The following is a 25534-nucleotide window of genomic DNA, read 5'->3' as shown; positions in this document are numbered from 1 at the left end:
AGCTGAATCACACTGACCCTACCTGCCCTGGCAGGATTTAAGAGCAGCTGGTGGTGGACACCCACAGCTCTCCTCTCCTCCTCCTCCCCCTTCATCAGCAGCTGAACTCGAGGGGAGAGCAGCAAGAGACTGTGCAATGGTTTTTGCATAAGTTCATGCCACACACATGCTAACACACACATTTTCTCTTTGAGGGGTTGCTCCCTCAGCAACACACAGGCTTCTGTGGACCCAGCATTGTCTTGGTGGGAGCCAGGCCAGGGCCCCTGGGAGTCCTGGAGGATGGTAACTGCTGGAGACACAGGGAGACTGGAGGCCAGGACTGGAGCATGCATAGGTGAGCCGTGGGGGATGGACACTGTGGGGAGGGGCTGCCTGCACCAGAAGTCACTCTCCCCGCACCTGGTTCCTGGAGACGAGTTCTGGAAAATCCCCTCCCTTAGAGGATGAAGGAGCAGAGGCACCCTGCAGAGAAGTGTGAAGTGAGGGAGAGTCAATTCTGACCCCAATGATTCCCCAGTGCCGCCAAGTTCTGGAGTGGCTTCGGCTGGACTTAGAGGTTTTGGAGGAGAAGGAAGCAGCCAGGAAGCTTCAGGTGTGAGGCACAGGGAGCTTTCTGCTTGGACATTCTGGTTTCCTAAAGGCCTCATCCTGGGGACCTGATGGGAGTCCCCAGACTTGGCAGTCAGTTAGGGAAGGAAGAAGCCACTGGTGGGTGGAGGCTGGAGCTTGTGTCCCCCGGCACACAGAATGCAGGCTTGGTGCGGTTACGCTCGGTTCCTAGAAGGCCTGTTACGGTGTCATGTGGGAAGATAGGATACACAAATGTGCAGTGATGGCTCCTGTGTGGGAACCCAAGGGAGGAGCCTTGGGCGCACCCAAGGCCTGTTTCGAGGCTTCCTCATGTGCCTCCAGGGAACCAGGAAGCCAGGGCCTCTTTCCTGACACCCCTGCTCAACCTTCCCTCACAGACACACTTGCCGCATAGCCACACTCACACCCGAACACACAGACACACAACACACACACACACCTGCACATACAGTCACACTCACACACTGAAAGACACACAACACACACACACCTACACACACAGTCACACTCACACCCGAACACACAGACACACAACACACACACACACCTGCACATACAGTCACACTCACACCCGAACACACAGACACACAACACACACATACACCTGCACATACAGTCACACTCACACACTGAAAGACACACAACACACACACACCTACACACACAGTCACACTCACACCCGAACACACAGACACACAACACACACATACACCTGCAATACAGTCACACTCACACACTGAAAGACACACAACACACACACACCTACACACACAGTCACACTCACACCCGAACACACAGACACAACACACACACACACCTACACACACAGTCACACTCACACCCGAACACACAGACACAACACACACACACACCTACACACACAGTCACACTCACACCCGAACACACAGACACACAACACACACACACACCTACACACACAGTCACACTCACACACTGAAAGACAGACACATAACACACACACCTACACACACAGTCACACTCACTGAAAGACAGACACATAACACACACAGACACATACCTATCCACAGTCACACGGAAATATACAGACCCACACACCTACACATACACACTCACACTCACACTGAAACACACACACCACACACACCCCCACACACGCACACATACACACTGAAACACACAGACACACAACACACAGAGACACATGCACCTACACGTACACAACCACACACGCTGAAACACATTGACACACAACACTCACACACCTGCACATACATGCCCACACTCACATTGAAACACACAGATACACAGCACACAGAGACACACACACCTATATATACACACTCACACTCACACTGAAACACAGACACAACACACACACCCCCACACATGCACACATACACACTGAAACACACAGACACACAACATACACAGACACATACCTATCCATACTCACACGGAAATATACAGACACACACACCTACACATACACACCCACATTCACACTGAAACACACAGACACACACCACACACACCCCCACACATGCTCACATACACACTGAAACACACAGACACGTAACACACAGAGACACATGCACCTACACGTACACAACCACACTCACACTGAAACACATAGACACACGACACTCATACACCTACACGTACATGCGCATACTCACACTGAAACACACAGACACACAACACACAGAGGCACATGCACCTACATGTATACAATCACACTCATACTGAAACACATAGACACACAACACACACACCTACACATACACAATGACACACTGAAACACACAGACACACACACACACCTGCACGTACATGCCCACACTCACATTGAAACACATAGACACATGACACAGACACACACACCTACATGTACACACCCACACTCAAACTGAAACACACAGACACACAACATACACACAGACACATACTTACACATACACACCCACACTCACACTGAAACACACACACAACACACACAGACGCACACACCTGCACACACACACCCCAAACTCATGGACCTCAGGGTTCACTCCTTGGAGTGCAGTGGGACACACGTCCTCCACGCCCTCTTGATGGAGGATTTGGCATGACTGCAGCATGAACATTGTGGAAGGGCTCTGTTTCTACCTCCTGTCTGTGCTTCCAGGATGGCCTCAATTTGTCTGGTGGCACAAAGGCAAAGTGGAAAAAGGTGAGAAGCTGGGCATCAGTTGGGCCTAGTGTGAGGTCTGCTTGGCCTCTGCCCTGAGCTCCCTGAGCGACTGTAAGTGGGATATCAATGCTCTTTTCATTGGGTTACTCTTACATTATAATTAAGAGCCTATGGCAGAGACTGTTCATTTTATTTTTCTCAGTAACAGAAGTGCATTTTTGTTTGAGTATGGGACTGCCTGCAATAAAGATGGCATTTCCCAGCCTTCCTTGTAGTGGGGGTGGTCTCATGACCAAGATCTAAGTGAAATTGTTGTTTGAGACATAGAGGAATTTACTCTGTAAATTGCTGACTCAGTTGCAAAGAGTCATTTTTGCCTTATCTGCCGTTGGGAATGAGGACATGATGGCTGGAACTCCAGCAGCTCTATTGGAGCTCTGAGGATGGGAGAGAAAAAGATGAAAGCATTGTAGTGCCTTGTGCCCTTGTCACTTTGGAATTACAGTGCCAGTCCTATATTGCCATCCCAACTCTTTTATAGTAAAGTTTATTTTCTTGTTTATATAAATAAGAGTATATTTTCAACTCGTGTGTGTTTCAACCACCATAATTTTGTTCTCTAATTCTCATGGCTGGCCACATACTGCTACTAATTGAAACAGAATCTGACTCATAGTAAGTGCTTAGTATGTAGTGGGATTATTGTGCAATTGTCTGGACAGTATTTATGAAATTTTGTTTTTTATTGTCTGATTTAGGTTGTTCATGGCATAGACATACTTACTACACATCTCCTGCAGAGATGTTCTAAGACTAGGGATAGTATATGTAAGCATCCAGCACGTGGTGGGGCAGGATTGTGGGGCTCACAAAGAATCCCTCCTATCAATGTCTGTGGGGGTCTGACTGGATCCCCTCCCATGTGCGCTTTGCAGCTGTGCAGAACTGGCAATGTTCATCTCCGACCTCAGTGGGCAGCCCGTGGGCCTTCACTTCTATCAGCGCAAACTTGCCTTGCCAGCTCCCTCAGGCCCCAGGTAGCAAGGCAAGAGGGGGGCACCAAAGAAGCCGGGCCAGGAGGCGCAGGTGGTCGATCGGCCGCAGGGCTGCACTGGCAGAATTTCCTCTTGGTTGATCTCGCCAGTGGCCCGTGGGTTCTCATCCTGTCGCCCACTCGCCCTCCTGGCCCTGCATGGGGAGGTAAGCAGTGTGAAGAACACCGTGTCCTCCAGCCCTCTTGATCTTGTCTTTTTTCCCCTCTGCTTTTTCTTCTTGTTATTCCCTCCCCACTCCCCTGCAGGCCGGAATACAAGCTCTTCTCCAAGTCCAAACCTTGACCTCTTCCTCCGTATTCATAATTCTTAACCTCAGCAGATGTAAAAATCCCCTTTGAGAAGCTGATGGAAGCTGTGGCCCACTCCCCCGAAAACAGAGAATGTGCCCCTTATGGGGAACAGGCTTCACTTCGAAATGTCATCATGTGTGGCTTTGTCCTCACTTCCTAGTGTTCCTTTGCATGGACTCAGCCATGCTTTTTGTCCCCTGTGACTTTTCAAGTGACTCTCAGACAATATACACAGTCTCAATCCAGTTATTGAAATGCTAGTTTTTGAAGATGGTCAAAACTTTGAACATGATTTAAAGTTGCGCTTCTCCCTCCTGGAGACTTGCATTTGGGGAGGAGTGCTTGCTTCTTTCTCTTTTTCCCTATGCACCACATCTCCTCTACCTCTTCCATCTCACCATGGTTTTCAGGGCCCCTCTGTGTCAGAACAAGCAGAGGAGGAAGATGTAGAGGACTGGAAAATTCCTACTTGACTGCAGCTGCTGTGCTTGCCAGCCTTGGCAGAATTTTAAAACTGGCTGTTCTGGGGTCCCTTCCTGCCTCTGCCCAGCCTCCATTGCTAGCAGCCCCTCCCCTGCAGCTACCCTGGCAGCTGTGCTCATTTCCTGTGGCTGCTGTAACCAGTTACTAACAACAGTGGTTTAAAGCCGCACCCTTTGATTATCTTGCAATTCTGGAGGTTGCCAGCCATTCAATCAGGGTATTGGCTGGGTCGCACTCCCTCTGGAGGCCCTAGGGGAGAATCTGTTTTTTCTGCTTGGCTTATGGCCCCTTCCTCCATCATCAAAGCCAGCACAGAGTCTCTTCAGTTCTCTCTGACCTCTACTTATCCCAGCATGTCTCCTTCTCTGACTCTCTATCTCCCTCTTCTAAGGACCCTTGTGATTAATTACATAGGGCCTCTTCAGATAATCTCACATCTTAAGATCCTTAACTTAATCACGTCTGCAAAGTCACTTTTGCCCACAAAGTAACAAGTTCACAGGTTCTGGGGTTAGGATGTGGACATCTCGGGTGGGGTGTTATTCTACCTGTCATGGCAGCACAGAGGCTCTCTGTTCTGGCTGCCGGTTGCTCTTGCCTTGGCCAAGACTGCTCTGGTTCTTTTGGCTGAGGTATGTGGAGCCCTGTTGACATCCCGACCACCTCAGTTCCTTCTCTGCTCTGGACCATCTCAACCTAGCTGCTTCTTGGCTGCCTGGCCAGAAAAGCAGGAAGTCAGTCACCACTAGCTTGGGCGAGGGTCAGGTAGATCACCTCCCTCAGTACTTCCTCTGTTCCCGACTCCTGGACATTTCATTTTCTCAACATGGGTGAGCAATTCAGGTGGCTTCTCTATCCACTATGAAAAATTTTACGTTCTTCTCTGGCACCTGATTTTGAAACTTGTCCTAATAAAAAATTCCATTTAACATTCAGTAACATTTACATAAAATGTTGCGTATGACTTTAGGGAGGTTACAGGCCCCTGAATCCAATCCCTTGGCATGGGATTTTATATATATATATGTGTGTGTATATATATGTGTATATATACATATATACATATATATATGATTCTTTTTAGAGGCTAGTCAAGTGAAGCAGTGGGGGTGGAGAAAGAACAAAGGAATCTGTAAACGGCTGTGATCAATAAGTTGTAAATACCATTGTACTTGCACCAGCCTTGATGCTATTTTAGGAACCCCTTTTCTACAATCTCAGTTACTAACAATTTGGCCACATTTAATGCTCCTATAGATGTGACTCCCATGTAGTTAACTTCATTTCAAGTTCCCTTTTTGAAGTGTGATTCTATATTGCTGCCTGTTTGCTGCAAATTCCTTTGAAAGTCCCACTGTAAACTGAATCTCCTCCAGCCAAAGAAGGGCTCATTGTCCTCACGCCCTTCCACCGCCTCTCTGGGGTACCCCATTTTGTCTCTTTGGAGCCCCAGAGTCAGCCACCAAGTCCCACAAGTTCTCCAGTCATGTCTCAGTTCCACACCCCATCCGCTGTGGCTTCTTCTCGGTAACACGGATCCATGGGTCCATGGATTAATTGCTAGGAGACATCCATCCACAGATGCAATATTGTAGCATGTTTATCTTCCAAAAAAATCTTTCTGACTTTCCACATCCTACCAAGAGTTGGTTAAGATGCTAAAATTAAAAATAGAATGGACTGTCATTTCCAGCTGTCAGAAAGACTTCCCCTCAACCTGATATAGAATACTCAGACTGCAGTTTGCATATATTTGCCCAAAGTTCCTGCAGCCACAGGCATGGAGTTGCTCTGCTGGAAGATGTTATCTGGCCACCAAACTGTCATCTCACACAGATGAGCATGCCATCAACATCAAGGCAAAACCCCCCACCAGCAGAAAGCTTATGACTCACTGAAGGCACAGATCGTTAGGATTTTTAGCAATAAATCATTTTTAATTAAGGTATGTTGTTTTTCATACGTGGTTCTATTACACACTGAATAGGCTATGATATAGTATAAACACAACTTTCTATTACACACTGAATAGGCTACGATATAGTATAAACACAACTTTTATATGCACTGGGAAACCCAAACAAATGGTGTGACTTACTTTATTGCAATATTCACTTTATTGCAGTGGTCTAAAATGAAATACCCAATGTCTCTGAGGTATGTCTATGTAAGAAATTGCAAAACATATCTATAGTGATTACACCATTTTGCATTCTGACTGGCAGTGAATCAGAGAACCAGTTTATCCACATTCTCACCAGCATTTGTTGTTATCACTAGTTTTTATTTTAGCTGTGTGGTATCTCATCATGGTTTTAATCAGTATTTGTCCAAGGACTAATGACCTGGAGCCTATTCACTAAGAACTAGTGATCTTTTCATATGTTTATTTACTATGTGTTTATCTTTGGTAAAGTATTCATGTCTTTTGTCCATTTTTTAATTGGTGTGTCTTTTTTTTACTATTGAGTTTTTGAGTTTATTTATTTTTTCTGGTTACAATTTTTTATATATGTCTGAAAATATCGTTTTTTCAGTCTGTAGCTTGTCTTTTCATTTAACAGTGTCTTTGTTAGAGCAAAACTTTAAATTTTCATGAACCTCAATTTATCTTCTTTCTTCCAGGCGTATATGCACAGGTTTGTTTTGTAGGTCAACTTGTGTCATGAGGTTTTTTTGTAAAGATTATTTCATTGCCCAGGTATTAAGTCTAGTACCCTTTAGTTAGTTTTGCCTAATCCTCTTTTTCCTCCTACCCTCCACCTTCCAATAGGCCCCAGTGTGGTTTGTTTCCCTCTATGTGTCCGTGTGTTCTCATCATTTAGCTCCCACTTATAAGTGAGAACATGTGGTATTTGGTTTTCTGTTTCTGCATTAGTTTGCTAAGAATAATGGCCTCCAGCTTCATCCATGTTCCTGCAAAGGGTATGATCTTATTCTTTTTTATGGCTGCCTAGTGTTCCATGGTGTATGTTTGCTACATTTTCTTTATTTAGTCTATCATTGACAGACATTTAGGTTGATTCCATGTCTTTGCTATTGTGAATAGTGTTGCAATGAACATATGCATGCATGCGTCTTTGTAATAGAACAATCTGTATTTCTTTGGGTACATACCCAGTAATGGGATTGCTAGGTCAGATGGTACTTTTTGTCTTTGGGACTTTGAGGAATCACCACACTGTTTTCCACAATGGTTGAACTAATTTATATTTCCACTAACAGTATATAAGCGTTCTTTTTTTTCTCCATAACCTTGCCAGCATCTGTTATTTAAAAAATTTTTAATAATAGCCTTTCTGATTGGTGTGAGATGGTATCTCATTGTGGTTTTAATTTGCATTTCTCTAATGATAAGTGATGTTGACCTTTTTCCAAATGCTTGTTGGTTGCATGTATGTCTTCTTTTGAAAAGTGTCTGTTCATGTCTTTTGCCCGCTTTTTAATGGGGTTGTTGGTTTTTTGCTTGTAAATTTGTTTAAGTTCCTTATAGATGCTGAATATTAGACCTTCGTTAGATGCATGGCTTGCAAAAACTTTCTCCATTCTGTAGGTTGTCTGCTCACTCTGTTGATAGTTTCTTTTGGTGTGCTGAAGCTCTTTAGTTTAATTAGATCCCATCTGTCAATTTCTGCTTTTGTTGCAATTGCTTTTGGTGTCTTTATCATGAAATCTTTGCCCATGCCTATGTCCTAAATGGTGTTGCCTAGGTAGTCTTCCGGGTTTTTATAGTTTTGAGTTTTACATTTAAGTATTTAATTCATCTTGAGTTAATTTTTGTATATAATGTAAGAAAGGGGTCCAGTTTCAATCTTCTGCATATGGCTAGCCAGTTATCCCAGCATCATTTATTGAATAGAAAATCCTTTCCCCATTGCTTGTTTTTGTCAGGTTTTTCAAAAGTCAGATAGTTGTAGGCATGTGGCCTTATTTCTGGCTTCTCTATTCTGTTCCATTGGTATGCGTGTATGTTTTTGTACCATGCTGTTTTGGTTACAGTAGCCCTGTAGTATAGTTTGAAGTCAGGTAGCATGATACCTCTAGCTTCGTTCTTTTTGCTTAGGATTGCCATGGCTATTTAGGCTCTTCCTTTGGTTCTATACGAATATCAAAATAGTTTTGTTTTTTTTTTCAGTTCTGTGAAGAATGTCAGTGGTAGTTTAATAGGAATAACATTGAATCTATAAATTGCTTTTTAACAATATTTATTTTAACAATATTGATACTTCCTATCCATGAGCATGGAATGTTTTTCCATTTGTTTGTGTCATCTCTGATTTCTTTGAGCAGTGTCTTGTAGTTCTCTTTGTAAAGATCTTTTACTTCCCTAGTTATCTGTATTCCTAGGTATTTTATTCTTTTTGTGGCAATTGTGAATGGGAGTACATTCCTGATTTGACTCTTGGTTTGACTGTTGTGATGTATAGAAATGTTACTAATTTTTGCACATTGATTTTGTATCCTGAGACATCATTTTTATGACTCCCTAACATAAAATGAGAGATATATAATCTTTTTAAAAAGGATCATGCTTTTGGTGTCATGTCTAAAAATTCTAACTTCATGCCATGAATATTTTGCTCTAAAACTATTATAGTTTTATATTTTTATCTATGATTCAATTTTGAGTTAATTCTTGTATAATGTACATATGATGAAATTTAGTTTTAGATTAATTTCTATTGCATATAGAAGCTCAATGGTTCCAACACCATTTATTGAAAAGATTGTTCTTTATACATTGAATTGCCTCTACACCAATGCCAAAAGTGAGTTGGCTACCAGTTGGTCTATTTTTGGCTATTCTGTTCTATTCTATGTTTTGACTGTTCTATTCTGTTCTTACATATGTGTCCATCACCTTATAAATACCACCATCCTCTAGTTCTATAGGATTTGAGGTAGACTATTGGGATTTTCATAACATGACACATATAATCATACATATTTCTGTATGCAAATAGGGAGATATATGCGTACAGTTGGGTGATATTTTTATTCATTTTATTCATTTGACAATCTCTATCTTTTACTTTAGATCACTTATATTTAATGTAACGATTGATATGCTTGGATTTTAGGTCTACTATAGAGAGGCCCATGCAGTTCCTCAGCATATGAACCATAGGAACAGCTTTAGCTAGAATATCTGTCTTCTCTAGCATCCATGTTCCCTTCTAGCAAGGTTCCCTAAGACACAGAGTATTTTGTCAGCTGCCAGGAAGAAAATTTCTATTATTTTTTCACATAGTGAAATAACTGTGCTGATGCTTGATCCTGTTTCTGATTATAGATCAGTGATTGAAGAAAAAGCATTTTGTTTGTTTGTTTCTCTCCAGATCTACTTTTCAGAGCTCGCAAAATGATGAAATATTCTAACGCCAGATGGCTACTCTGCTGTGTTTTGCTGGTTTCAGTGGTTCTCTGGGAATGATGGCTCTCAAATGTGATACAAGAATTGGACCCCCAAAGAGAGATATTTTGGACAGTTGAACTCTGCAGAAGTGTAGCAGGTTGAGACATAACTTCCAGAGTGGCTAACATTAGCCCCTTGTGCTCTTAGGCAGAACAAATGCTCCAAAAGGAGGCAGTAACCCTCAGGCCAGCTGGGAGACCAGAGGAGACCAAGCAGGTCAGCAGTGGGGATGTGGGGGAGGGGGTGCTCTTCCCTTCCGCTCCCTCCTCTACTGCCAGATTGGGCACCAGAAGACAATGCCAAAGGACACATTATAGGGAGCAACTTGCCTTCAAATCATAAGCTTTCTCTTTTGTGATTCTGAATTCTCCTGAGCGCCTGATTTTTTGATTGTGGTAAAATGTGTATAACATAAAATTTGCCATTTTAAGCATTTTTAAGTGTACAGTTCAGTGATGTTAAGTACATTCATCCATGTGCAACCCTCACCACCATCCATCTCTAGAACTCTTTTCATGTTGTGAAATTGAAACTCTATACTCATTAAACAATAACACCTCATTCTTCTCTCCCCCAGCCCCTGGCAACCCCTAGTCTACTTTCTGTCTCTGTGAATTTGATTAGTCTAGACATCTCAGATGAGTGGAATCATGTAGTGTTTGTCCTTTTGTTACTGGCTTATTTCACTAAGGTAACATCCTCAAGGTTCACCCATGTTGTAACATGTGACGGGATTTTCTTTTTAATGGCTGAATAATATTCCATTGTATGGAAATGCTACATTTTCTTTATTCACTCATTCATCCATGGACACTTTGGCTGCTTCCACCTGCCAGCTATTTTGGATAATGCTGCTGTGAACATGAGTGTGTGGATATATGCTCAATTCTAAACCTCTGATTTTGCACCTTTGGTAATGAAGCAATCCCAAGAGAGGATTGAAGAAGCTTAAGGGTAGGAGCCCTGATCAGGCAGCTCTCTACTCTGCCCATGAGTCTCTAAAGGATCCTCCAGGTATATGAGCCTGTCCCTAGGGGCCTGACCAACTTCTTGGTTAATAAGAAAAATTTTGCCAAGACTGCAGATGACTGCAGAAGCAACAGCTCAACTCAGCATGTCCCTGCCAGCTTTTTGATGCTAAAATCCTTCAGCCTTGGGACCCAGCATGGTCTCCATGGTGAGGACTCAGTGGCAGATGCTACTCACTGCCCTTTGGAGAGACACTGTGGTAATAGACACTTGCCTTAATGTAGGAAAGTCTCATCTCTGTCCTGCCTGACTTGGAGCAAGACCTAGAGTGGAGGGCACCAGGGGCGGAAAAGGGATGAAAGGTCTTGACTTTCAACGCTGCTTGGGAAAATGCATTTTCTCTGCTTCAATTGAGGGGACAAAAATTAAAGTTCAGTGCTTGTTAAGGAAGAAGACTATGGTAAATATCCCAGGATTTCAGGTGAAACCATGACAGGCCACATCTAAGGAGTCAAAGTGAACTGGAAATAGACCATTTGAAGAAGCCTAGATTTTAATCTTTGAACTGAAAGAAAATAATGAACAATCTCAAATTCTATAGACAGTAAAAGTACTCCTCAAAAATGAAAGCAAAATAAAGACATTTTCAGAACATCAAAAAAGAAAAAAAACTCAAAAATTTAAAAGATGAAAATGGTTCAGAGTATGTTCTTTGTTCACAGTAAACAACTATAATAAAAATAGTTAAAATAATTTTAATAACTCTAGCTGTCTGTAAATTTAACAGTGTATTTAAAAACAATTCATGGATTAAAAAGTCACAAAATAAATAAAAAATTCTTTGAATTGAAAGATAATAACCATATGACATATCAACATTTCTGAGACATTGCCAAAGAAGGGCTTAGAGGGAAATTTATAGTCTTAAACCCATATATTAGCAATATTTTGGGGACACCTAGAAGAGAGAGGATGGAGACTTGGCTGAATCCCTAGGATAGGGGGGTCCCAAAGAAGTACAATTTTTAGAGAAAAGTCGGCTTTTGGAAAAAGTTAAATGATATATCAATAAGATCCAATTAAAAATAAATACTAAAGAGAGATTTTTTGGCGGTAAAGGAAAATGATCCCAGGTGGAAGCAAAGTAATGTTGAAAGAATGGTGCGCAGAAGAATGGTAAATATAATTGATAAATCCACATGAATACTAAATGTATAAAACCACAGTAATATTATTTTGCGGGCTATCAAATATGTAGAATTTAAGTATGTGACAACAATAACATACAAGGTAGAAGGGGGACAAACGGGTAATAGTGCCCTAAGGTTTCCCCACCATCTTTGCAGTGGTAAAGGTACTAATTTATGGTAGACTCAGTTAAGTCAATGATACTCATTATGATCACTAAAGTTACCACTAAAAGAAGAGGTAAAGAAAGGATAACTTGGCTGGGCACAGTGACTCATGCCTGTAATCCTAACACTGTGGGCCAAGGCTGGTGGATCACTTGAGGCCAGGAGATCAAGACCAGCCAAGTCAACATGGTGAAACCCTGTTGCTACTAAAAATATATAATTAGCCAAACAGAGTGGCTCACATCTGTAGTTCCAGCTACTTGGGAGGCTGAGGCGCGAGAATTGCTTGAACCCAGGAGGCTGCAGTGAGCTGAGACTGCACCACTGCACTCCAGCCTGGGCGACAGAGCGAGACTCTGTCTCAAAAAAAGAAAGGAAAAAAGGGGAGGATAACTAAAAGCCACTGAGGAGAAGAAATTGAATAAAACCAGAAACAGGGACAAATGAAATGCATAGAAAATAAATAGCAATATGGTAGCTTTGAACCCAAACATATGCTAATATTAGTCATTAGTAACTAATAATATGAGTAATTATAAATGGAATAAGCATTCCAAATAACATGCTTAGACTGATTTAAATTAATATGTGCCTGCTTATAAAGGCACATATTAATTAAGACATCACATTAGAATAACAATATGGATGAAGATATTCAAGTAAATAAGAATCAAAACAATGCTAGATGTTTTAAAGTCTCTGACATCAGACTTCAGAGCAAGAGGAATTACTCAGCATAAACTGATACATTTTATAATGATAAAATGGTCAGCCACCAAGAAAGTGTAACAATTCTACTTGTATAAGCACGTGATGACATAGTCTGAAAATAAATAAAGCGAAAATTGTCAGAAAGAAATAGACAAATTCACAATCATAATCATCATGATAAATTTTAACATAACCCTCAGTAACTGGCAGAAAAGGAGACCAAAACCTAAACCAAAACCAAACCAAACCAAACTCAATGAAACAAGACAAAGTAAAAAGAGTGAATATGGCCAGGACCGGTGGCTCACACCTGTAATCTCAGCATTTTGGGAGGCCGACTTGCGCGAATCACCTGAGGCCAGGAGTTTGAGACCAGCCTGGCCAACATGGCGAAACTCTGTCTCTACTAAAAATACAAAAGCATGGTGGTACACATCTGTAATCCCAGCTCCTCGGGAGGCTGAGGCCTAAGAATTGCTTGAACTCAGGAGACAGAGGTTGCAGTGAGCCGAGATCGTGCTACTGTACTCCAGCATGGGTGACAGAGTGAGACTCTGCCTCAAAAAATAAAAATAAAAAAAAGAGTAAATATATAAAAAGTTTCAACAGAATGGACTTACTGATGTATATAAATATCTAACTTTATATCTATAAAATGCAGAATACATATTCTTTTCAGCTGCATATATTGATAGAACATTGGTTATTCTTGACAAAAAATAACTCAAATATTTCAAAGAAGGGAGATAATGAAATGGTGTTTTCTAACTGTAGTGGACTTGAGTTAGAAGTTGATAAGAAAAAAGATAACTAGAAAATCAACTATGGTTGGAAATTAAACAATACAGCTATAATAGCCCACAGGTTAAAAAAAAATGTGATAGTGGAAATTAGAACTGGTTTTGAAATGAGGGAAAACTAATAATCAGCCTGGGAGGATGAAGCCAGTTGCACCTTCTGATGGAGGAAGGTCTGGCAGCAGGGAAAATGGACTCTTGTAGACATCCCCCTTGCACCCTGCCGAGCCCCACTGGCCACACGCTCTGGGCTCCCCTGGGCCCAGCTGGCCATGTGGGCTCCAGCCAATGTCACAGGGCAGGCTTAGCAACTGCTTCCACTCTTCAGGAACTGGCTCACCAGAGGTCTCAGAGATTCCTTTGTACCTGGTGAGCCTTACCTGCACTACGTGAGGGCAAACCAGGTGGGCTGGAGACCTCCACTGGGTCTTCTCAGGGTTGGGCTGCAGCTGGAGGAGGCTTCCCTGAAAAGGTGTAGGCAGCAGTCTTGTTGCACACATTCCTGCAAGTCCAAGGTTATGTGACCTCATGCTCTGCCTTGTTTGGAGATAACAGACAGACTCTGCGGGGGAGTGGAGAGAGGCACTGGACAAGGTGCTGCTCAAAGGGAGGAGCTCAACAGCTCAGGGCCCCTAGTGGACAGGGTTGTGTGGGACCCAGAGCTGTGAAGGGTGTCACCAACAGCAGCTGCCACCACTCCTCCACCCGGTGTCCCTGGCCCCCAGTGCGAACGCTGAGGATAGCCATGTGGTGGAAGGTGCCTCTGCTTGTGGCACTCATTGTGCTGAGCACCCATATCTGGACCATTCAAAAAGAATTCATAGACATCAGTATTTTATGACATCAAAAGAGCTTGCTGTGGCTTGGTCCAATGAGGACATTATGGAAGAGTACATGTACAGGTTGCTGGAGGTACAGTGAGCCCAGCAGAAGGTGGGTGGCATTCCCAGAACTCTCTTCTTCAGCTGAATAGCCTAGAGCCAGGGGTGATGGCAGCAGGGGCTCACATGGGGGGGTCCCACGTCTGCACCGCACTTCTGAAGACAGGGCTCAGGGGACCCTTCCTCCTGTGGAGGGCACACAGCCTTCCTCATCTTTACCCATTTCCTTGGCCATCTGCCCCTTCCTTGGGTTGCATCTCCATCCGTGGACCCTGGGAGGCTGCAGGAGCCCTGGGCACAGGGGGTTATGCTGCTGCCCAGCCACAGTGCCCAGGGGGGACTTCACGCCAGCCCAGGAGGGGAGAATGTAAGGAGAGGCAGGGCAAAAGTGAGTGTTCTTGGTGTGTATGGGAGTATGAGTATGTGAGTGTGTTATTGATATATGTAAAAACATGAGGGTGCTATTGGTGTGTATCAAGGAGTGCGTGTGAGTGTGTTGGTGTGTTGGGGCATGAGTGTGAGTGTGTTAATGAGGGCTGGGCATGAGTGTATGTTGGCGTGTGTCAGGCATGACTATGAATGTGTAGGTGTGTGTCAGGGCATGAGCGTATGAGGGTGTTGGGCATGAGTATATGTTTTTGGCATGTGTTGGGCATGCATCTGTGTTGTGTGTGTAGGGGCATGAGTGTGAGTGTGTTGGTGTGTGTTGGGCATGCATGTGTGAGTGTGTTGTGTGCTGGGCATGAGGGTGAGTGTGTTGTGTGTGTTGGGTATGAATGTGAGTGTGTTGGCATGTGTTGGGCATGAGTGTGTGTGTTAAACATGAGTGTATGTTGTTGGTGTATGTTGGGCATGAGTGCATGTTTTTGGCAGGTGTTGGGCATGAGTGTGTGAGTGTGTTGTGTGTATAGGGCATGAGTGTGAGTGTGTTGTGTGTGTTGGTCATGAGTGTGAGTGTGTTGTCTGTATAGGGGCATGAGTGTGTGTTGTTAGTTTGTGCCAGGGCATAGCTGGGTATCATCTCATCCCCAACATGGATTGCTGAGCCCCTGACTGGGTCAGGTTTCTTGATCATTTCTAGGCTGTCCGGTGAGACCTGTGCCCTAGCCTGCCCAGACTTCCTGTCTGGATTGGTTTTTTCTCTACGTTTGGGTGTTTCTTGAGTTTCATGGACTTCCGCATAAAGGAATGGAAATAACTTTTAATCATTTCTTATAGAAGCCTAAGAAACATGCACAACAGCATGGTGCAGCTCTGCATTCACCTCAGTGAAAACTGGCAAGGTAGACAGTTACGAGCAGTCAGCACCCATATGAAGCAGAACAGTGCCATCCCCCAGAATCCCCTCTGTGATCCCATCTAGATTCTATCTCTGCAAGGAGTCCTGCTGATCTAGTTTCTAATCCCAGGCATTAGTCTCGCCCATTTCTCACTCTGTGTAAAATGAACCACCCAGTGTGAGCCCTCTGTGTGTAGCTGAGGCTCAGGTGTAAGGCGGAGGCAGCGTATTGTCAGGTGTGGCTGTGGCATGCGCAGGCTTACTGCTGCATAGGATTCGATTGTGTGAGTGTGTCATACCCTATATGTTTATCACTGTCAATTTGACTGTCAAGCATTAGCTATTGGGAATATTCCAGTGTGTATCTGAAGTGCACTTAGTGGACTCTCTTCTATTGACCTGCAGAGAGATTGTACATGGCCCTGTCTAGCCCTATTTATACGACACGCACATGACAACCTTTTATCCACTTTCCTACTTGTTTCTCTGCCTTTTTTAAAAATTCATGAAAAGAAAATACTTAGCAACTGTTTGTATAATTTCTCCTTGACAAACGTGGATAATGATATTTTTAACAGACTTGGAGATGGGCCTCACAATTTGTAAAAACTATGATGAAGACATTGACATTGACCATTGCAAGAAGGCTCAGGAGAGAAAAAGGTCTGAGAATAAAATCAACCCCAAAGCATCATGAATCTCTCAGGAATGGATAATAATATCAAGGTGGACCTTTGCGAGGAGGCTTAGAAAGGCCATCAGAGGTGATCCTGGGGCAGAATGAGGGTCCCTGGCCCTCTCCCACCTGGTGTCAGGGCTCCCTCAGTGAAGGCAGAAGGCTGGCATGTAAGCAGACAGAGCCTGGCCTCAGTGCCAGGGAGAGCCCTCTGCCTACAGCACGGCTGGCTGGACATAGCAGGCACCTGCAGATTCTACATGGCCTCTGTCCCCGGATGAAGCTCTCGCTTTGCTTCCCAGCCCTGTACCTTCCTGAGACCCTCGAGATCCAGGCAGATGATGTTCTCCCTGCGGTCCTCACTCTTCTTTTGTTCTTGGGGATTGGAGGACTGTCTAGTTTCTCTGGTCTCTCAACCTGTCCCTCTAGTTCCTGTGTTGTAAGGATGTGTCCTAGTCAGTCTGAGTTCTGTCACCATCCTCCCATGTGAGTTCTGTCACCATCCTCCCATGACCCATGTGAGCTCAGAACTTGAGGATGCCTTGAATCAGTTACAGGAGCAGCAGGGCTAGTCTCGCCCTTCCATCTGTAGCCTTGCTGTCAACTGCAGTGCTCAGTTGGTGGGCACCCAGAAGGATCATCCCTTGGGAAGTCTATTCTCTCCCCCAGAACACACAAGGTGAGAGCTGTTCATCCAGCATCATGTGTGCTAGGGAGATTGTGAGTGGACAGGATGCTTCAGGGGTCAGGTGATGGCCCAACCAGGCATGCTTTCAGGAATCCCCAGGCTCAGGTGGGAGCATTCAGCCACCTGCGCCCCTTGTCCTGGTGGAGGCTTGGGCATTTCAAGCCCCGTTCCTGGGTGACTGTTTTTGTTTTTCATTTTTTGTAGTTTTTAAATACATCTTGACCCCCTACTACATGCTAAATGCTCTCGATGCATTACATTTTTCTGATTTGTATGTTATACTTATTTTGTTTTCAGGTGCACTGCACATTTGTCATGGATGCCTGACCTTGGTTTTCCCAGTTCAACCTCCTAAACATCACCTGTAATGTGGAAACAGGTAGTGGCAGAGCCCCTGATTTTTCGCAGCAGAAGTCATCTCTTCCTCTACAGTATGAAAGTTTGTAGTTCTAGGCCTATGCTGCACTAGCAGAATTAAAGGCATCTTAACTACTTCTGGGTCTGTGAACAGTTTTGCACTCTTTCCTATTATTTATTTGCCACGAATGTTGCTGGCAGTGATAAGCAAGGGAGAATTCATTATCATTGTTACCTTGGCTGCAGGTGCAGAGTGTTGAATAAACAAAACTCCCCAGTTGACTTGAGGCAGTTCATGTAGGATCCCTCTGCCAGTTGGTTGGTGTATCCATCCATCCATCCATCCATCCATCCATCCATCCATCCATCTGTTCCTTCATTTATTCATGCACTCATTCATTCATTCTTTCTTCCATTTCTCTATGCCATCATCCATCTACTCAAAAGGAATGCAGACAATTTTGTTAACCACACATGACCCTTCTGTTTCCATCTCAGGAACAGGCTTGCAGAGGGTGGCTCTTCTGCAGAGGGGCCAAGCCCAGGCCCAGGGGTCAGAGATGGTCACTGAAGCTGACATGAGGCTCTGCCCTCTGTGGACACTGAGGGATGTCTTCTTTAGGGTTCAGATGGCAGCTCAGAGGATGACAGCTCCAGTCCCCATGTCCCCCAGGCCCCATCTGGTGCATAGGTTCCCCAGCTGGGACTCAGCCTGGCCTTCATGTCTGTTGGCACCACTCACTGTCTCTGGGAGAGGCACCGTGGTGACAGACACCCATCCTGATGAGCAAGCTTCTCTGCTGGGGTCTTGGTAGGGGAGCAGCCTTGGAGGGGCAGAGAGATGAGGGTCTGGGGGGAGGGGGTACATGGATGGGCTAGAAAGGCAATGCAAAGCCCTCTGGGGAGTCTTTCAAACCTGAAGTGCTCCTCTATCCTAGGTTTTGGGGACTTTGATTTGAATATTTCTTGGTAGGAAGTCTGCGTTTTTCCTGTCTGGCTCATTCTCATGAATTTGCCATAAGGGTTGATGGGACAGAATTTTCAGAAACAGCTCTGGGAAGCTCCATCTGTCATGGTAAAAAGATGAGGCAGCTTTGGTCCTTTGATCCACCTGTGTGCAGGATTTGTAACATCCCCTCACAATTTGACAGGACATGTTTGTATCACCAAGAGTGTGTCTGTGTGGTCAACGAAACCAATCTATTGCTGACCCTTGGTTTTGAGAGCACTCAGGCTGCAAGGGGTGGAGCCCTTGTTGATGGACCTCATGTCCACTGTTCTAGACAAGCACAGTGGGTTCTGGTCAGCATTGCTCACTGATGGAAGCACCTTTACCTTCAATTCCCAGTTCACAAGGAAGGCCTGGTGTCCCGCTCTTTTTCAATTTAAAGTTATGATTTGAGGTCAGACGCACTTAAGTGCACCAGGCGGCATTCAGTGTTCATGCCACACTCTTTAACATTTGGGCTTAGATGCTGGGTTATTTGGAAGTTTCCTCTGATGATTCTCATGAGCCTCTAGTTGGGCACCATGGCGAAAATAGGCATGACCAATTCTGACTGTGGCCTCTCTCTCTTCCGATTTTATGGAATTAGAAACATGGCCTTTTGGGAACTTAAGGGCACAGTTTTGCTCAATTATTGAATTTGCAACAGTTCTATCTGTGGTGCCCACTCTTACACAACCTAAAAGTATATAAAAAGACACATTGCAGGGCTAGAAGAAAAACCAGCAGCCCCATCATCCTCATGGGAACGTTTCAGGCACCTCTCTTAAGAACTGCAGAACCCACCAAGTAAAACTCAGAAGAGGCTCAAGAAATTTAAGAGCTCACTAAACATATTTGATCTTTGTTATACAGAATATCACCCAACAACTGGAGAACATTCATTTTTTTCACCTGATAGAATATTTATCACAATTGAACATATTCTTAATAAATTTCAATCACATAGAATATGTTCTCTGTGAAATTTAGGTAGAAATTAAGGACAGAAATATTTGAAAATTCAGCTACACGCCTGTAAAGAACACATGGACTAAAGAAGTAATCCCAGTGCAGATTAGGCTGCACTTTTAAAACACTGGAATTGAAACCTGAGTAGCAAACTTATGGGATGCTGCTGATGCCATGCTCTGAGGGTTGCCTCCAGATCTGGAAATGCACATGCTAGAACATATCGGATGCTGCCGATACCATGCTTTGAGGGTCACCTCCAGATCTGAAAATGCACATGCTACAGAATGAACAAGATGCAACTGATGACCTCCCTTTCAATGTCAAGAATCAAAGAAGTGTAAACTGAACTGGTGAAAAAGAAAGAAGAAAATCATAGCAAAAAGGCATAGGTGAGTGAAAGAGAAAGCAAAGACTGACAAAAAGGATCAAGAAATCCAACAGTTAATTTTTTGAAGGTCTAATAAAATATCTAACCCTGGGTAAGGGAGAGCTGGAATTGGAGAAAGCGATCACAACCCACACCAGCAGTGAGGAGGGGCCTCAGGACAGATCCTGCCAACCTCAGAAGACAACAGTGAGACATTTAAATCAGCCTGCTGGCAGGAATGGCAAAGATGAGCAAGAACTGGGAGCTGCAGCTTCTCCGGCAGGAGGACACATGGGGGTTCAGGCACACTTTGAGCATGATCAACCTGACAGGGCCACTGTGCTCCTCAGGCCCCCACGGTTGGCCACTTTCAGGTCAGTCCTGTGTGGAAGTGCACCTGAGTCTCTGTGTCTCCTCCCATTGAGAAGCTGCAAGAAGGTGGTCATAATTGTGTTCATCATTCTGGCCACAGTCCCGTCTCTTCCTGTGTCCACCCCCAGTCCTGCCCTTACTACCAGTCCCCAAGGCAGCGGCCCAAGTTCTGAGACATTTTTTGAGATCATCGATCTACATACCACATAGCCAAGGTAGGGTCAGTTGCTCCAGCATGGGCCCCCTTGTGCATGTTGGTGCATTAATATGTGGTGCAGGCACCGCCATACCCTCCCAACCTGCTCATCCCCTGGCCCTGTTTACCTCCCAGAGGCTTCCCCAGGAGTCAAATAGAGCTCGGATCAGTTCCCCTCAGGATAGTCTGACACGGTGGCTTGGTGCGGGCCCAGGGAACTACAAAGAGGCAGCGCTGGGTGAGAACACACATTGGCCAGTGCTCCCACGGCTTCTCCCAGCCCCTGGTCCCTTCTCATGTTTGTGGTTGCCTTCCACACCCATCCTAGCAGGGCTCTAGCCTTGTATTTGGCTTCTTTCTGGCCCCTGTGCTGAGAGCAGGTATTGCAAGGCCACAGAGCAGGAGGGGGATGTGGCAAGTTGGCTAGCAGGTGCCAGAGAGGATGGAGAGGATGATCCCGGCCCCCAAAGCTGGCCCCTCCCCCCTGTACCCTCCCGAGGCTCCCTGAGGTCATGGACTGCAGCCAGGGTCACAGGCAGACATGGCTCTTCCCTTAACTGCTCAGGACTCAGTGCCCATTATTATTCCTAAGCGTTCCCATCACTCTGCCAGTCCTGGGATGCAGCCCCGTGAAGGCAAGGCAGGTGGGCTTGAGAGCTCCTCCCCAGTCTTATCAGGGCTGGACCAGGGCCAGAAGAGGAAGCCCTGAAAATGTGCAGGCTTGTGTGTAGCATACATGCCTGTGGGTCCAAGGCTATGTGACCTTCTGCTGGCCTTCAGTTTGGAGATAGTGGGAAGAACGCTGTGGGGGAGTGGAAAGAGGCACTGGACAGAAGTACTAGTCAAAGGGAGGCTCAGCAGCTCAGCGCCTCTGTTAGGCAGTGCTACGTGGGGTCAGAGCTGGGAAAGGTGTCACCAGCGGTGGTGGCCACCTCCTCCTCCACTGAGTTGGCCTCCAGTGCCAACTCTGGAGACAGCTATGCAGTGGAAGGTGCCCCTGCTTGTGGGGCTCATCGTGCTGAGAACCCATGTCTGCAGCTGCAAATTTGTAGACATTGATAAGAACTCGAAGGATTTCGCCAGTGCTGTGGAGTATGCTGTGTTTCAGTTCAATGAGGACCAGGAAGACGAGTTTGCCTACAAGTTTCTGCAGGTACGCCGGAGCCAGCACAAGGTGAGCAGCTGCTGTCTCTCCCCATGAACCGTGAATTCCCCGGCGCCAGGCCAGGGCTGGGTGGATCCTTGGTCTGCAGGAAAGAGCAATGGCATTCCAAATTCAGAAAATATGCATATAATTTAAATACAAGGTATCATTAGGAGAGCTCCAGCTTTCTATTTTACTTCCTTAATGAGGGTAGCCCCTGCAAACAGGGCATGGGTGCAAGCGTGTGTTGGCTTGTGTTGGGCATGAGTGTGTGTGTTGGTGTGTGTCAGGGCATAGATGTGAGTGTGTAGTTGGTGTGTTGGGGCATGAGAGTGTGTTTGTGTTGGTATATTGGGACATGAGTGTGTGACTGTGCAGTTGGTGTTTGTTGGGCATGAGCATGTGAGCGTGTTAGTGTCAGAGCGTGGGTATCTGTGTTGGTGTGTGTTGAGGCATGAGTGTGTGTGTGTTGGGTTTTGGGGCATGAGTGTGTGTGTTGGTGTGCGTTGGGGCATGAGTGCGTGTGTGTTGGGGCAGGAGTGTGTGTGAGTGTGTTGGTGTGTGTTGGGGCATGAGTGTGTGTGTGTTGGGGCAGGAGTGTGTGTGAGTGTGTTGGTGTGTGTTGGGGCATGAGTGTGTGTGTGTTGGGGCAGGAGTGCATGTGTGTTGAGTGTTGGGACATGAGTGTGTGTGTTGTTGGTGTGTGTTGGGGCATGAGTGTGTGTTGGGGCATGATTGGGAGTGAGTTGGTGTATGTTAGGGCATGAGTGTGTGTGTGTTGATGTGTTGGAGCATGAGTGTGTGAGTGTGCAGGTCATGTGTGTTGGGGCATGAGTGTGTGTGTGTGTTGATGTGTTGGAACATGAGTGTGTGAGTGTGTAGGTCATGTGTGTTGGGGCATGAGTGTATGTGAGTGTGTTGATGTGTTGGAGCATGAGTGTGTGAGTGTGTAGGGGCATGAGTGGATATCATTGTCACCTGCATGGATTGCTATCCCCAAGGGATGTCTACTTTTTAGACAACTTTCAGGAGAGATGTGAGCTCCAGCCTGGGAAGATTTCCTGGTTGGATTTGATTTCTCTCTGGGTGCTTCCCGAGTTTTATGAACCTCTATTTACAGAAATGACTATAACTTTTAATAACTTTTTATAGCACCCTAATAAACATACTGAAAAACAACCTTAATATTTATTTCAATTAATATTCTCAAGTACTTTTGTGTGGTCTTCACTCACATAAAGGACACAACACTGCAGCCCCCAGGACTCCCCACCCCAGGTTACCATCTAGATCTATCTCCCAAGGGATAGTGCCATTCTGTTTACACTGCCTGTACTGCTGTGTAGGATTCAATCATGTGATGGTCCACACCCTGTGTATTCATTGTCCTGTCAATATGACTGCTAGGTATTAGACATCAAGAAGAGTTCTACAGGAAAGACTCTAGTGCATGCTTTAGGTATAGTGAATGAATATCTGTTTTTGTAAAAAAAAAAAAAAAAATGGAGAATTAAGAGAAAAATTTGAAACAAGAAACTTGAAATAAAAAATAAGAGAAGAAAGATTGCACAGGATATGTATATCTTTATTTGCATGAATATTAGCATTCACCTCTTCTGGCAACTTTTCTATTTGATTCTCTTTGTTTTTCTCATTCCAATTTCTTCTTGACAGAGATGGACGTTGATATATTTAATGGACTTGGAGATGGGGCGTACAGTTTGTAAGAAACATGATGAAGACATTGACAATTGCCCATTGCAAGAAGGCACAGAAGAGAAAATGGTTTGAGAATAAAATGAACCCAAATCATGAATCTCTCAGGAATAAAATAATGTCAAGGCAGGCCTTTGCGGGGAGGCTTAGGAAAGGCATCTGGGGTGATCCTAGGGCAGAATGAGGGTCCTTGGCCCTCTCCCACCTGGTGTCAGGGCTCCCTTAGTGAAGGCAGAAGGCAGGCATTTATTTGACAGACAGAGCTTGGCCCTCAATGTCAGGGAGAGCCCTCAGCCCACAGCCCAGCTGGCTGGACACAGGTACCTGCAGATTCCGCAAGGCCTACGTCTCTGGATGGAGCCCTCACTTTGGGTCCCAGCCCTGTACCTTCCTGAGACCCTCAAGATCCAGGCGGACAGTGTTCTCCCTGTGGCCCTCACTCTTCTTTTGTTCATGTTCTTGGGGACTGGAGGACTGTCTAGTTTCTCTCGTCACCCAACCTGTCCCTTTAGTTCCTGCTTGGTAAGGAGGTGTCCTGGTCAGTCTGAGTTCTGACACCATCCTTCCATGACCCACACGTGATCGATGGGATCCTGGAGCTTGAGGATGCCCTGAATCAGAGTTACGGGATCAGTGGGGCTGATATCACCCTCCAACCCCCAGCCTCATGGGCAGCCTCCCTTTGGGGTAGGTTCGCAGCTGCTGTTCAGTTGGTGGGTGACTGGCAGGGCCATCCCTTTAGTAAGCCCATGGTTTCCCCCAGAACACACAGGGTGGGGGCAGCTTATCCACCCTCATACGCTCTTTGGAGGCTGTGAGTGGACAGGATGTTTCAGGGGTCAGATGATGACTCAACCAGGCATGCCTTCGGAAATCCTCAGGCTCAGGTGGGAGGATTAAACCACCTGTGCCCGTGGTCCTGGTGGAGCCTTAGGCATTTCAAGCCCTGTTCCTGGGTGACTGTTTTTGCTTTTTATTGATTTATTTTTGTATTGTTTAATACATCTTAACACCCTATTGCATGCTAGATGCTCTCAATGCTTACATTTTCTAATTTGAGTCTTACAATTTTTTTTTTCAGGTGCGCTGCACTTTTATAGTAGATGTTCGATCTTGGTTTTCCCAGTTCACCCTCCTGAACAGCACCTGTGTGGAGAGAAGGTGGTGACAGAGCCCATGGTTTTTTGCAGCAGAAGTCCCCTCTTCCTCCAGAGTGTGACAGTCTGTAGTCCTAGATCTGTGCAGCCTGGCAGAAGTAAAGGCATTTCAAAGCACTTTCTGAGTCCCTGAGCAGTTTTCTCTCTCCTATATTGTTTATAAGCCATTGATAAGCAATGGCGAATTTATTATCATCATTATTACTTTGGTTGCAGGTGTAGAGTGTTAAATAAATCAAACTCCCTGGTTGATTTGAGGCAGTTACTGTAAGGTTCCCACCAGTTGGTTTGTGTGCTCATTCGTCCACCCATTAATTCTTCTATTCCTTCCCTCCCTCCCTCCCTCCCTCCCTCCCTCCCTCCCTCCCTCCCTCTCTTCCTTCCTTCCTTCCTTCCTTTCTTCCTTCTCCAGTTTCTCTATGCTCTCATCTATCTACTCAAAAGAATGCAGAACATTTTGTTAGCCACATGTGTCCCCTCTGTTTCCATCTCAAGGACAGGCTCACAGTGTGTGGCCCTTCAGCAGAGGGGTCGGGCCCAGACCCAGGGGTCAGAGGAGGTCACTGAAGCTGACAGGAGGCTCTGCCCTCTGCAGACACCGAGGGCTGCATGAATCACAACGATGTCTTCTCCAGGGCTCAGAAGATGGCAGCTCCAGTCTGCATGCCCCCACCTGATCCTGATACCTGTGTTACCCATCTAGGACCCAGCCAGGGCTTCATAGCTGTCAGCATCCCTCACTGCCCCTGGGAGAAGCACTGTGGTGACAGACACCCATCCTGATGAGCACGCCTCTCTGCTGGGGTCTTGGTGGGGGATCAACCTTGGAGGGGCAGAGAGATGAGGGGATCGTGTGGTGGGCGGACCTGCGTTGGACAAAGAGACAGTGCAACAGTTTCTGGAGGAGTCTTTCCGAACA

At 45.3% G+C, this 25534-nt stretch overlaps 1 protein-coding gene and 1 long non-coding RNA gene across 2 annotated transcripts; both read left to right on the top strand.

Moving 5' to 3' along the window:
* The first annotated feature begins 59 nt into the window (after positions 1–59).
* LOC144332023 (uncharacterized) lies at positions 60–17836 on the top strand. Its single transcript, XR_013399722.1, has 2 exons — positions 60–337; positions 17644–17836. It is a non-coding gene; the product is annotated as an uncharacterized LOC144332023 (long non-coding RNA).
* A 3267-nt stretch (positions 17837–21103) lies between these two features.
* LOC703055 (cystatin-12) lies at positions 21104–24732 on the top strand. The gene is made up of 3 exons (XM_015149609.3): positions 21104–21772; positions 23417–23527; positions 24540–24732. The coding sequence occupies exons 1-3, from the start codon at positions 21335–21337 to the stop codon at positions 24624–24626; spliced, it is 636 nt and encodes a 211-aa protein (XP_015005095.1). The 5' UTR covers positions 21104–21334; the 3' UTR covers positions 24627–24732.
* Positions 24733–25534: the final 802 nt, after the last annotated feature.

The sequence above is a fragment of the Macaca mulatta genome, chromosome 10, assembly GCF_049350105.2.
Source record: "Macaca mulatta isolate MMU2019108-1 chromosome 10, T2T-MMU8v2.0, whole genome shotgun sequence".
Taxonomy (NCBI): domain Eukaryota; kingdom Metazoa; phylum Chordata; class Mammalia; order Primates; family Cercopithecidae; genus Macaca; species Macaca mulatta.
The sequence above is the reverse complement of the archived record's forward strand: the minus strand, read 5'-3'. Positions and strand labels throughout refer to the sequence as shown.